This window comes from Hibiscus syriacus, unplaced genomic scaffold, assembly GCF_006381635.1.
Source record: "Hibiscus syriacus cultivar Baekdansim isolate YM2019G1 unplaced genomic scaffold, ASM638163v2 tig00111834_pilon, whole genome shotgun sequence".
Lineage (NCBI taxonomy): Eukaryota > Viridiplantae > Streptophyta > Magnoliopsida > Malvales > Malvaceae > Hibiscus > Hibiscus syriacus.
In genome coordinates, this window is record NW_024063192.1 from 539,110 (window position 1) to 552,267 (window position 13,158).

General features: G+C 36.9%; 2 protein-coding genes across 3 annotated transcripts; both read left to right on the top strand.

The window, feature by feature from the left end:
• Positions 1 to 568: 568 nt before the first annotated feature.
• LOC120171427 (BRASSINOSTEROID INSENSITIVE 1-associated receptor kinase 1-like) lies at positions 569 to 7,913 on the top strand. Of its 2 annotated transcripts, XM_039179133.1 has the most exons (11): positions 953 to 1,034; positions 1,987 to 2,119; positions 2,207 to 2,278; positions 2,902 to 3,045; positions 3,958 to 4,029; positions 4,126 to 4,197; positions 4,335 to 4,411; positions 5,340 to 5,468; positions 5,656 to 5,997; positions 6,356 to 6,750; positions 7,239 to 7,913. In XM_039179133.1, exons 1-11 carry the CDS (start codon positions 953 to 955, stop codon positions 7,569 to 7,571), a joined length of 1,851 nt encoding a protein of 616 aa, XP_039035064.1. In that variant the 3' UTR covers positions 7,572 to 7,913. The 2 variants fall into 2 exon arrangements, with proteins under 2 accessions (XP_039035065.1, XP_039035064.1); XM_039179134.1 differs by lacking the exons at positions 3,958 to 4,029; positions 4,126 to 4,197 and having other exon boundaries at positions 569 to 1,034; positions 7,239 to 7,571.
• A 4,739-nt stretch (positions 7,914 to 12,652) lies between these two features.
• On the top strand, positions 12,653 to 13,102 carry LOC120171541. Its single transcript, XM_039179231.1, has one exon. It carries the CDS (start codon positions 12,653 to 12,655, stop codon positions 13,100 to 13,102), a length of 450 nt encoding a protein of 149 aa, XP_039035162.1.
• The last annotated feature ends 56 nt before the right edge of the window (positions 13,103 to 13,158 follow it).

Consider the following 13,158-nt stretch of genomic DNA (forward strand, 5'->3'; position numbering starts at 1 on the left):
ATATATTATAGTAATTATCTATAAATACATAAAGGTCAATAACACTATTATTTTTAGACGAAATACTTTTCATCTCAAATTCAAATTTAATTTGATTTTTAAAAAATTTAACTCGATCGAATATAACTTTATAATTAAAAATGATCTTATTCGGATTCGGGTCGATGGCATGATTATTAAAGACATATATTTATAACTGTTGATAGAGATTACTCATAACGTCTCAATAAAAAGTTCACATTTTATTTTTTTAATAATATATATTTTCCTGATTTAAATTCTTTTTATGCTAAATATATTGTTGATAAAACTATAAAACATAAGAATAAAATAGTTTTTAATTATATTAATTAATTAAAAACTGTGATTAAACTTCAACATTTTTATAAGAAAATGTTAACTGTAATATTTGTAGTAAAACATAAAAAATAATATTCTTTTTGAAAATGGTTAATAATATATATATATATATATAAAATCTTGACAACACATATTGCTGACTTAATGGAGCTTTACTTTGACTAAGCCAACAATGATGTCGAAAAGAAAGAGAGAGAACTACTCTAACATCAACCCCGATGATTCTTCCCTTCTTTTTCTTCGTTATTTCACCTTCGTTACCAAATACACCATTTCCTCTCTCTTTCTCTCCATTTTGTCCCAAACACTGGCGGAAAAAAAAACTCCATAATTACCTTGTTGAAGAGGCAAGAGGGAGAAAATTAGAGCCGGGAAATTTTCTGGAATCTTTTTACTTTTCGAACTTTATTTCGTGTGTGTGTGTGTGTGTTTTAGTTCTTGCTCTTTGATTCGGTCAACGGCCGATACGTGTGCGATTTTTCATGTTCGTTTTTAGTTTGAATTGACGGGTCCGTGATTCATCTGGTGGATGATGATGATAATTTTGGGGATTTAGCTCTTTGACATCAGAAGTAGCCGACAATAGGGGGATATGATGGAGCGGTTGATTTCCGTTTGTTTATGGTTGATTTTCGTGTTGGATTTGGTTTTCAGAGTCGCGGGAAATGCCGAAGGTTTGTTATCTTCGTTTCTTAACTTCTTTATTTTTCATTTAATGAGCGTATTTCTTGTTTTCCGATTTTGTTAAGCTTTTAATGTGGAATTGTTGTTTAATAGGTTGGAATTAGAGGGTTCTTGATTTAGTAGGTATTGGATTGGTTTATTAATAGCATGAGGTGGACTCCTTGTTTCAAATTTCAGTTGAGCTAATTGATTTCACTGTAGACACAGTTTGACGCTTCGTAATGATTAATTTCTGCGAAAATTTTGGATATATTACCTTCCGATTCACGATTTTGGTAGTTCACCGGTATCTGGGGTTTGGGAAGTACTAATTCCATTGTGTTGGGCCTTTCAAGTTATGGTGAAGTTTTTTCCCTTCCCATTATTTCAGTGAGGGAACCCTAATCAGGGATCATTTAGCCTTAAACTAGATAATTGAAGTATATATAACAATGATTCTGAAAACTAGTAACTATATATGCCTAACAATTACTAACATTTTTTTTATAAGAATAGGCCCCGTTAAAACCTCCCTTCTTAACTGTCCGTTCCCCCCAAAAGGGTGAACAAACAATCAGCGGAAGGAGGAAAAGAGTAACAATTACTAACATATATGTCTATGGTAACATGCATGTTATAAGAGATTGTCAAAATAAGTATATGAAAGTTAATAATGTATATTTAAGAAAATACCACGTAATTAATGTAGAAATAAGTTTTATGAAATCAGAAGTGTATATAGTTATTGAATAAACCTAATTCCTTTTTCAAGTATCTTGCTGCTACAAATATGAGAAACACACTTCTTTTATTTGCCAGTAGTTACAGTAATTAAGAAAGTTCTTGTTCACTTTCCTATTGTAGTTATATTTTATCAGAAGATATATATGTTGCTTGCTGTTTGCCGAGTCTGTTGTTTTGCTGCCGCCAGAGATCTATTGCTTTTCCTTATATATAAAACAGGTGATGCTTTGAATGCATTGAAGACCAATGTGGCTGACCCTAATAATGTGTTGCAAAGTTGGGATCCCACCCTTGTTAATCCTTGTACATGGTTTCATGTTACATGTAATAATGAAAATAGTGTAACGAGAGTGTAAGTTTACTTTTCCTACCTTCATATATGTTACTTTCGAATTTGTAGTTTCACATATTAAAAGTGTTTTCCCTATTATGAAATCAGCGATCTCGGGAATGCAAATCTCACTGGTCAACTGGTTTCTCAGCTCGGACAGCTTCCGAATTTGCAGTATTTGTAAGTCAATAATGTTTGACCTAGTTATTACATGCTTCCTAAAATATTAGAATTATTTTAAGAAAAAAAAAGATAAATGACGGAAAATCAGAACACTTGCATAGTTTGCCAAATAGTTAATTCCATACTTGGTTGATTAGGACTTCCTTTATATGATTTCCATGATTTGATTGCTGTAGATAGGTAATCATATTCTTTTAAATTCATACCATATAAAATTGGATAAACAAAACTTTCTACAATGCTGAGTTAAACTCAAGGTCAAATTCAAGTCCTCCAACCATTGGTATCAAGGGCACCAGGTGCACTCTAGATGTTAGAACCCCAATTCAAGGTGCAAGGACCTTTCTTGGAGATTCTTGAGGTGAAACTTTATTTGGTGCTGCATTTTTGTGTGTGGAAGTCCATGGCTGGACAACAATGAATCTGCCTTAGAAAAAGTAGAAATGGTTGTATGCACTGGTTTTCATTGCTTTTGTTCGGTTTATTTGTTTTGCCATGTTAATCTTGAAGACGCTTGTATTTGATTGGATTTAGTTGCATATTTCATGCAAAGATACTTGGATACATGCTTCAATTGAAATTGTTCAAGAATTACTAATACCTCTTCTTTTAAATAACAGGGAGCTTTATAGTAATACAATATCTGGGATAATTCCAGAGGAGCTGGGGAATTTGACGGAATTGGTGAGCTTGGATCTTTACTTGAATGAATTAACCGGAGGCATCCCAACTACTCTGGGCAACCTTAAAAAACTCCGTTTCTTGTACGAACTCATTTCTCATTTTCATGTGGCTATTTTATCATTTCTCATTTCTCATTTTCATGTGGCTATTTTATCAAATTTCTTTGTGTTCTTGCTTTCTAGTCATAGTTGTTTAGTATAACTAGAAGGTTTTATGCGATGAGATATTGCCAGCCAAAAATGGTATTATCATTAAAAATGTGCATTCTTATTTATAGCGGGGTTGTTTGTTATGAAAATTTCTTTCTCCTCCTATGCATGTAAAATGTTGGTATTAGTCGTTTTTACAGGGAGAGAGTAGATAGGAGATAAACCTATTGGGAAAGTGAAACCTATTTCTTGTCTGTCAACCCTTCCCTCGAACTCAGTGGAATTTTAGCTATTCATCTAGAAGAAGAAGAAGAGTTATTAGTGTCTGTTTGCTTTGCACTTTTGCTATTGGTTCCTAAAAATGAAAGGGCAAAAAGCATGTCTAGAGGTAAAAACAAATTAAAAAGGTTTAAGAATTATATGCAAAAATATTATCCTTTAAGATGACAAAATACACAAGTCTGCTTCAATCTGGACCAATTATATTATAATAATTGCTATCACTTTTCAACTGTTTGTCCACCGAAAATCAATTCACACAGTGCTAGTGAGATTTTGGTCCTGTGGCGTGGGTCTTCGCATTGTGATTGTAATGTGGGACCTTGGTGAGGGCGTCAAGAATTTGAGTGGGTGGGACTTGGGAATGTGAAGCCCGTCCCTTATCTGATGTGAGTGTGTTTGAACTTAGATGAACCGGATTAAAATGGGTTCCCTGAGCGGTAGGCTGTTTTCACCTCTTATATTTGTGCTAACATGTTTCTCTATGAGTGGTTTTTTTCAGTCACACATCTATTTACCATTATGCAATATATTTGATGCTTTCACTTTCTTTCTGTGGAATAGGCGTCTCAACAACAACACGTTGGCAGGAACAATTCCTATGTCCTTAACTGCTATCGACACACTGCAAGTGCTGTGAGTGTTGATAGAATTCTTCTCCTCATTAGCTGTCTACATTTGGGGTCAAGAACAGTTCTAATGGAGTTGGATGTTATATCATTTGTTGTTCAGGGATCTTTCAAATAATCGTTTAACAGGAGATGTTCCGGTTAATGGTTCCTTTTCGCTATTCACTCCTATCAGGTTTCTCTTGCGTTATCTCATTTTGTTCCCACTGTCTCACTCTCAACTTTCGGCCCACCTCCTGCTTGCTCCCATTTTTCATATTTAAGGCTGCCATGCCAGTCTCTTGATTTTCTACATCTTTTTCTGTTTGACAGTTTTGCTAATAATCGACTCAATAATCCTCCACCTGCTCCACCGCCTCCTATCCCACCTACACCTCCGGCACAATCAGGTTTGTTCTCGATTTTATTGTAACTTATTATTTCTTTTTCACTGCTAACAAATCTGAAAATGTGCCTAATTTGGAGCCTCATTATTTATTCTTTTTTTTTGAGATATTCCTTTGAATTGTTGCATCCTCAACTTTTTTGGCGTTACATAGCTTGGTAGCATGCAAAACTGTTGTAATCTTGTGTAGAAGGTACTTTTAAGTTCAAATTTAAATCTGATGATGAAATTATCGAGTGGTTTTGGGTTCCTTAGTGCTAGAGCATTGTCTGATTGCTGAGCACAAAAGTTCACCTGGTTGAAATGTTACCTGCTAAATTGGTGTTGTTACCGGCTGAAAATGTTAATTAACTATAAGATTATTGGTGGAAGCTGTTGGGCAAGGTCCTCTCTTTTTAGCGGAGTTGTTGGCGATCAAACATGGTTTAGTTCTGTTTTTAATATTGGACTTGAATGAGTATAGACTGATATTGGAAAGTGACTTCAAGTCTGTGTTAGATTGGATTGCCTACCCTTCTTTAAGCCTTGGTCGCTTTTCTAATCTCGTCCGAGATATAGAAGCGATTGTAAAGGGTTGCGCGGTTATCTGTCGTCATGTTAGTCGATGCGCGAACGCAAGGGCGGATGAATTGTAAAGGAATTGGATAGTTGGTTAAGATTGGGTCTAGTTAAGATTTCTAGGTTTGGTTAACAGGGATCTTATTTTGTTGGGTGCTGGGTTTTAGTGTTGTATTCCTGTTTTTTTGGTGTTGTTTTGTAATCTGTTGATTCTAATAAAATTCTGAGGTACTCTTTTCCTCCTCTACTTTTTGGCATTCTTTGCGGAGTGCTGAGAAGCATAAAGGGGTTTTTTAATCAGACCTCCTACTTTTATCAAAAACCATAAGATTCTTGATATAGGTGAACTGAGTATATATTCTTCATTCTGGCAGGTATTAGTTCCACTGGTGCTATTGCTGGAGGAGTTGCTGCTGGTGCTGCGCTGCTGTTTGCAGTTCCTGCAATTGTACTTGCTTTGTGGAGAAAGAGGACACCACAGGACCATTTCTTTGATGTACCTGGTTAGTGATTTTTCAAAACATAGTTTTACTTGATATTATTTCCTCCTTCCAATGTCCGTTGAGTTACTTATGTAGCTCGGCGGTTATGAAGGGTTTTTTAATGAGACCTATTCTTATTAAAAAAAAACATAGTTTTACTTAATATTATTTCCTTGTGTATGCATTCACCTTTTTCGTTGTTTTTTAGCCGAGGAGGACCCGGAAGTTCATTTGGGACAACTTAAAAGGTTTTCTTTGCGAGAACTACAAGTTGCAACGGATAATTTTAGCAACAGACACATTCTGGGTAGAGGAGGTTTTGGTAAAGTTTATAAAGGCCGCTTAGCTGATGGTTCTCTAGTGGCAGTAAAAAGATTGAAAGAGGAGCGTACACAAGGTGGAGAGTTGCAGTTCCAAACAGAGGTAGAAATGATAAGTATGGCTGTCCATAGGAATCTACTACGACTCCGTGGCTTTTGTATGACCCCTACAGAACGATTGCTAGTCTATCCCTTTATGGTTAATGGTAGTGTTGCATCTTGTTTAAGAGGTACATACTGTTTTCTCCTTTTTACATCTTTAGTTTTGTCTTTCCAGTTTCTCCAATGCCGTCTCTATATCTATGTATTTTTGGTTACCAATTTTTTCCAATGTCAATTATATAAGCTTGAATTGTCAGTATCTGCTTTATTGCTTCTTCACTTGGATAAGAAATTTAAAATACCATCACATCTTGTAATCTTGTTTTAAACTGTTTTAACTTTCATTTGATAAGGTTACACTTTTGGTAAATGCTGGTTGTGTTTAAATCCAAGTGGTGTTTTGAGAAATTCATGGAGAAACCAAATACTTTGTGAGCTCCTCTTGTTAGAATGGACTATCTATTAATCTGTTTTTATGTTCCCTAGAGCGTTCCGAGTCTCAACCAGCACTTGATTGGGCTATAAGGAAAAGAATTGCACTTGGTTCTGCAAGGGGGCTTGCATATTTGCATGATCATTGTGACCCTAAGATTATCCACCGTGATGTGAAGGCTGCAAATATATTGCTGGATGAGGAATTTGAAGCAGTTGTCGGAGACTTTGGGCTGGCCAAACTGATGGACTACAAAGATACTCATGTTACAACCGCTGTTCGTGGCACAATTGGTCATATAGCTCCCGAATACCTATCAACTGGAAAATCGTCAGAGAAAACTGATGTTTTCGGGTATGGTGTTATGCTTCTTGAGCTCATTACAGGACAGAGAGCTTTTGATCTTGCTCGGCTTGCAAATGATGATGATGTCATGTTGCTTGATTGGGTACTACTGTCCTCCCATTATGTTTGTATTCTAAGTTTGACTTTTACTGTTCTCGTTCAGTGTTGGAATTATTCAATGCTAGCTTTTCTTGGTTGGCCACAAGCAATACACTTGAGATTATAATAGCAAAGCTTAACGAAAGTTGTTTTGAAGGTGCAAATGCAGCAGCAGAAAAATAGAAATAGTTGAAACTTGACGATATTTTCCCTGCAAGATGAAGGCGGAAAAAGAAAGGAAATATAGAAATAGTAGGCGGAAAAAGAAAGGAAATATAGAAATAGTTGTTAAAATTTGTTTATACGGGAGATACAATCTATTTTCATTTTTATTTTTATGTACGAGAATGCATGTTTCGAACAAGGCCACGTTAAGAAAGCATGTTTCGAAATTGTGTGGTCTTTGTCGACTGCAATCTGTGTTGCTTAGACTCTTCATTCAGGTACCTATGCCTGCAATCTGTGAACTTGATAGCAATGCTGAAATTTCAGGTGAAAGGTCTTCTGAGTGACAGGAAGTTGGAAACGCTGGTGGATTCGGACCTCAGTGGTAATTATGTAGACGAAGAAGTGGAGCAGCTAATCCAGGTGGCTCTGTTGTGCACTCAAAGCACCCCAATGGAACGGCCAAAGATGGCTGAAGTGGTGAGGATGCTGGAAGGCGACGGCTTGGCTGAAAGATGGGAAGAGTGGCAGAAAGACGAAATTGTCCGCAAAGAGTTCAACCATGCCTACCACTTCAACCACCACCAACCCAACGGGAACTGGATCATTGCAGACTCCACTTCTCACATCCCTCCAGACGAATTATCCGGTCCAAGATGACCCTCTCCAACTTGTCGCCACAAAAATACATTACAAGGGTCTTTCTACACCACCTTGTCTTGCTATTTTAGACTGTCCATTGTTCACATTTGTGCATATAGTTCCTTTTTTGTACTTCATTTGGCTCCCATTGATGCTGTTGTAATTTATATTTGCATGTTGTACGGAGTTGTTTACTCTTAGGCTTTGTAAACATTATAGGATTGCCTTGCCAACTGCAGAGTGGAGAAAACATTATTAGGTGTGCTAGCCAAAAGAGGTAAATACCACCCAATGTTATTTTGGTGTACTGAAACGTTGGCGAAGACTGTTTACCAGGAATAAATACAGTAAAAGTCCATTTGCCTCCCAATGTTATGAAGTCAACATTAAATCAACAGTACGAAGCAAACGATCTCGGAGATAAATGAATTGTTGTTATTCTTTAATATCTTAAATTCGAGTGGTCTGGGTGTAAGCGTTGTTAAATGGATAAAAATTATCTTTGAACATATATTATTTTATATTTACTTTAGAATAATAAAAAAAATCAACCAAAACCAATCAATGGTTTGTTTAATGATTCGTCAGCGTCGTCAATGATAATATCGGTTAGTGAGCGCTCGATATTTCTAACTAAAATCAAAATAACTAATAAGAAAGGGGTATGATCATCTTATAGAATATAAAATTCTTTTAGTTTTAGACAGACTTAAGATATTTGGATGAGTGAAAACAGTAAAATAAGAAATACAAATATATTTACTGAAAAATAAAGAATCAATCTCAGTTAAACGAATTAACCCAATCAAAAATAGTTTATTTAATAGAATCCGATTTTAACCGAATATATTTGCCAATAATTCAAACCATTGAATAAAAAGTAAACATTTGTCCACTTGAATAAAAGCATCTTGTATTCTAGATTACTTGCCATTATTTTTAATGGTTTAATATACGAGTAGCACCTTGAAATGTACTATTTTTCAAAAAAAAAAAAAGTACTTAAAAGTTTAATTTTTAAAGAATTACTCTCTACCCTTATCATTATTTTCACTTTCCATCCTATCCGATGACCTGAAATTATGAGTATGTAATGGATCGAGTTGACTAAAAGATTTTTGAGTTAGTCAAATCTTGATAACTTCTATTTTATAACTCAAATTTTATTTAAAAATATTTAGAGTTAAATTTATAAACTCCGTTCGAGTCGAGTTATTTGAATTTTTATTTAAATTTAATTATAAATACTTATATTAATTGATTATAATTTAAACGGTTTTTTACCCATATATATATATATTTGAGTAACTTGATTAAAACTTTAAAATTAATCCTCTAAAAGTTAATAATTTTTGGTGGACCAATTAAACCCTAAAAACTTAGTTTTCTCTCATTGGTGTGCAACACCAATTTTAATGTTGATTGTCGACCGTCGGAATTTTTTATTTTCTTTTTTCTTTTTAGTATTTTTACTATTTTGTTTTATTCCATTTTCTTCGTTTAGAAATTGATTAGATTCAAACGATAATATAAAATAAAATCTAAAACTACTTGGTTCTTGTTGGTTTTCACTGGTTTGTTATTTTCCACGTTTCAGGTTCTGGTTTCTGTCAAATACTAATTCATTATTCTTCAACGTGAATGACTATTCCGTTTCATAAATATTGCTGTTGAAAGATCACATATCTTAAGCTCTCTGCATTAGATTTTTAGGGTTGAAGGGTAGGTCCTCATTCATTTCCCTTCCAGGAAATTCTGTTGATGGACATGTGTATTCGATATAATTTATTTATCATGCAAGCTTTGATATAAATATTATTGGGTTGATCATGTTTATGAAAGTCAAAATGGGGTTTTTTCCCACGATAATTTGGGTAGAATAAAGTTGCATTTGAATATGTTGACATGTTTAGTCAATAGTCATTGTTTTGTGGCATTTTCTGGTTGGTTGGTTTGAAGTTTCCTGGAATTTTAGTTGTGGCATGGTAGGATGACCTTTTAGGAAATTGTTTTTCTAAATGCATGCAAGACACGACGGAGGGAAAGATCGCCTTACTTATCAAGAGGATAAAGAACTATTATTGGTTATGCAGTCAATCCCTGTAGTAAGCTTCTAGTTGGTCGGAATTTAATTGGAGGAAGGACGTTTGGTTAGGCATTGCACCCTTCAGAGTTGAAGCCTTTATCTGGAGAGTGCTTCGACGTCGCATCCCAGTCAGAGTGGATCTTCAAAAGAGGGGAGTCATAGTCCCGGATCTTTGATGTCCGCTTTGCCTAGGTTCGCCAGAGTCCGTGGAACACCTCCTATTTTCTTGCGTGGTAGTTTGGAAAGTGTGGGGCTTTTTCCTCTCTCTGTAGGGGGTTGTGACAGCTTTCCCTGAGGAGCATATCAACTTCCTGCAGGCTTGGTGTGAGTATCTCCCTAGGGGAACGCCTTACAAATTAATCTGGAGTCTGCAGGCTGACGGAAGAGGTGGGGGCATCGGGGGAATTTTAAGGGATTCCAATGGTAGTTCGCTGTTTTCATTCTCGATTCCTATAGGGCGAAGGTCTTCGATTCTGGCAGAAATATTAGCAGTGGAACACGCGGTGAATTGGTCTATCGGCTCTACTTGGGTTGATTCATCGGGCCTTGTTCTAGAATGCGATTGTGAATCGGTTGTGAAATGGCTTAAAGACCCGGAGTTGAATCCTTTCGAGTGGAAAGTAGTCCTTAGACCGGTAGCAGAGACTGTTTTTAAAGGAAATTTCTTAATTAAACACATTCCTAGAATCAGGAACATGGCTGCAGCATATTAATGTACGAGGGTTTACCGGTACTGTGCTTGCGGGCAAAGGCATAGTAATGTATCCACTCTCTAATAACCCATTTGTCACAACAAGATCTCCAACAATATAACAGTGATTATAGCAGTTAAATGTCCGTTTTTGTATAAATGCCTGCAGTCTAGTCAAATGAGATACTTCGTTTGACCAAAAAATTCTTACGGACAAGTTTCTTTGTTGGAGTCGACTGAAAATCTTACTATGAATTGTGAATTTCTTAAGCTTTTGATATTCTTCGATAGCTTTGGGAGGGATTGCTTGCGCAAAGCTTAATCGAACCAATCTGAGGTCGAACCAATCAGAGGTGAAGATCATCTCAAATAGTTATTTATCAGCCTGTTTTAGTACATAAACATACTTCTTGTGTTCGTTAGAGAAGGTAAACTGTTAAATGGATTTGAGCTAAACCTCTAAAGAGGAAACAATAGTAGGTCAGAGAATATAGTTTTGAATCTAGGTAACCAGGACTGATGCATTTGTCTTTTTGATAACGTTCAGGCTATCCGCACGGTGATCGACTACTACAAGGAGAATGCGAGGATATTGGTAGGCACATTTGCTTCACTTGGTTTAGAAGTTTATGGCTGCGTCAACGCCCCATAATTCCTTCCCTGATTTAACAATCAGTCCATTTGTTCGCCAAATAATCCAAGTAATGCAGCTACAAGAAAGCAATTACATCTCGTACAGTTTGCAAGGGATTATGGATGGATTATTATTTTTTGACTCCACTTATGCAACCTATATCTCAGATGACAGGCCGAAATCGATCTCTGAAATTCCCGGCGCCAAAGAGGTACACTGCCGACATGTCATCTGGCTAAGAAAAAAGGTCGGTAGTCCCCGAAAAACTCTTGTTCTTTCAGGTGGGTTTCCTGTCATAAACGATTTGAATCGCATCGTATGCACCTGCTTCAATGGAGCATCCAACATAGCTCATGCTGGTGGATTAGCATGCCTTTCCCCAAAAGGTTTCCAGGTAAGTCATAAGTGTGACTACTAGAAGCAAGTCCAGGAAAACCTGGCACATAAATGTTCAGCTTTGGATCAAATGTGTACCAGGCTATCCGTGAGGTGATCGAATACTACAAGAACGCAAAGATACCGATAAACAAGTTTACCTCCCTAGGTTTAGAAGTTTATGGCGGAGTCAATGACGGCATAGTTTGGATGCATTTTCTGGGTTTTGGTCCTGGTGATGCAGAGTATATCAGAATCAGAGCTTTCGAGCAAAGAAAGCACATCATAGAAGCATCATGGATCCGGTTGGAAAAACTTTGCTTCAAGAGAGTACATCAGTATTCTCAGCCATGCCATCCCATCCCATGGTATAATCATCATGTAAAAATAACAAAATAACCTGGTAACCAATGGTTGGCTAAAAATGCAAGAGAATTTCCCTCACCCACCTATGCTTTGCAGATGATTTGTTAGTGTTTTGTAATGGTTCTGTTGATTCTGTTTTGGGAGTTCAAAGCACTTTAGAGAAGTTTTATGAGCTGTCAGGACTTAAGCTTAATGCTCAGAAAACTGAATTTTTTGCTTGTGGTCTGAATGAGCACACTGTTGAACAGATTTGTAGGGTTACTGGTTTTAGGTTGGGACAGCTCCCTGTCAGGTACCTTGGGGTACCTTTGGTGACCAGGAAATTAACTGGCAATGATTGTGCTGCCTTGTTGACAAGGATTAGAGACAAGCTTAGTCAATGGTCTAACAGGAAACTCAGCTTTGGTGGTAGGCTGCAGTTAGTTAAAACTGTTTTGTTCAGCATGTTTAACTACTGGAGTAGACAACTAATTTTTCCCAACTGGGTTATTAGGGATATTGAGAAGCTGTGTATGCGTTTCTTTTGGAAAGGCAGTGACTCACCTGCCAAGGGTGCCCGTGTGAGCTGGAGCCAGATATGTACTCTGAAGTCAGAAGGTGGACTGGGGCTTAAGAACCATGTGGACTGGAGCAGGGCTTGATGCTTGCTGCTAGTCCGGAATACCCTGGCGAATAATGGTTCTCTTTGGATTGCATGGATTAAGGAGTATTGTTTCAAGTCAGTGAGTTATTGGGAGGTTGTATGCAAGCCACATTTCAGTTGGATCTTAAGTAAGCTGCTAAGACTGAAAGAGGAAGCTCGGACTCTGTTTCTCCCTTGTGCTAACTAGAGCATTATAACTGGTAAGTGAATTTGGGATAATATTCGGGTCAATAGGGAGAAAGTTATTTGGCATAAGCTTATTTGGTTCCCTACTCATATCCCCAAGTTTTCGTTAATCTCCTGGATGGTCATCCTTGACAGGCTTCCTACCAAGGATAGGCTTGCTCGTTTTGGGTTGGTTGTTGATAATGTTTGTGGGTTGTGTGGGACTGGTATGGAATCTCGTGACCATCTCTTTGCTGATTGTTCTTATGCTAAGGATGTTTGGAGTTCTGTTTTGACTGCTTGTGATATCTCGCATGTGTTTCATAGCTGGGATGAGCTGTTCCATTGGTTGCTGGCTAATCTGAAGGGTAAATCCGCCAGAGTTTGTATACTCAAACTGGCATGGACTGGATATCTCTATTTTATATGGAGGGAACGCAATTCCAGACTCTATGGTAGGCTGGCTTGCTCGGCTGAGGTTACTGTAAATAAGCTTAGGGAGGCTGTGAAACTTAAACTGTATAGACAAGGCTTGTATAGGATTGGTGATGTAAATAGGCATTTGTTCATGAATTGGGGACTTATCTAGCTGAGTTGGTTCTGTTTTAGCAGCTTAGCTGCATTTCTTTTGGATGAATATAATTT

Excerpts from the sequence above, each read along its gene's own strand:
- LOC120171427 (XM_039179133.1), top strand. The coding sequence starts at position 953 with ATGATGGAGCGGTTGATTTCCGTTTGTTTATGGTTGATTTTCGTGTTG. Across the intron at positions 4,198-4,334 it reads TCGCTATTCACTCCTATCAG|TTTTGCTAATAATCGACTCA; the intron begins GTTTCTCTTGCG and ends TCTGTTTGACAG. Across the intron at positions 4,412-5,339 it reads TACACCTCCGGCACAATCAG|GTATTAGTTCCACTGGTGCT; the intron begins GTTTGTTCTCGA and ends TCATTCTGGCAG.
- LOC120171541 (XM_039179231.1), top strand. The coding sequence starts at position 12,653 with ATGGTCATCCTTGACAGGCTTCCTACCAAGGATAGGCTTGCTCGTTTT.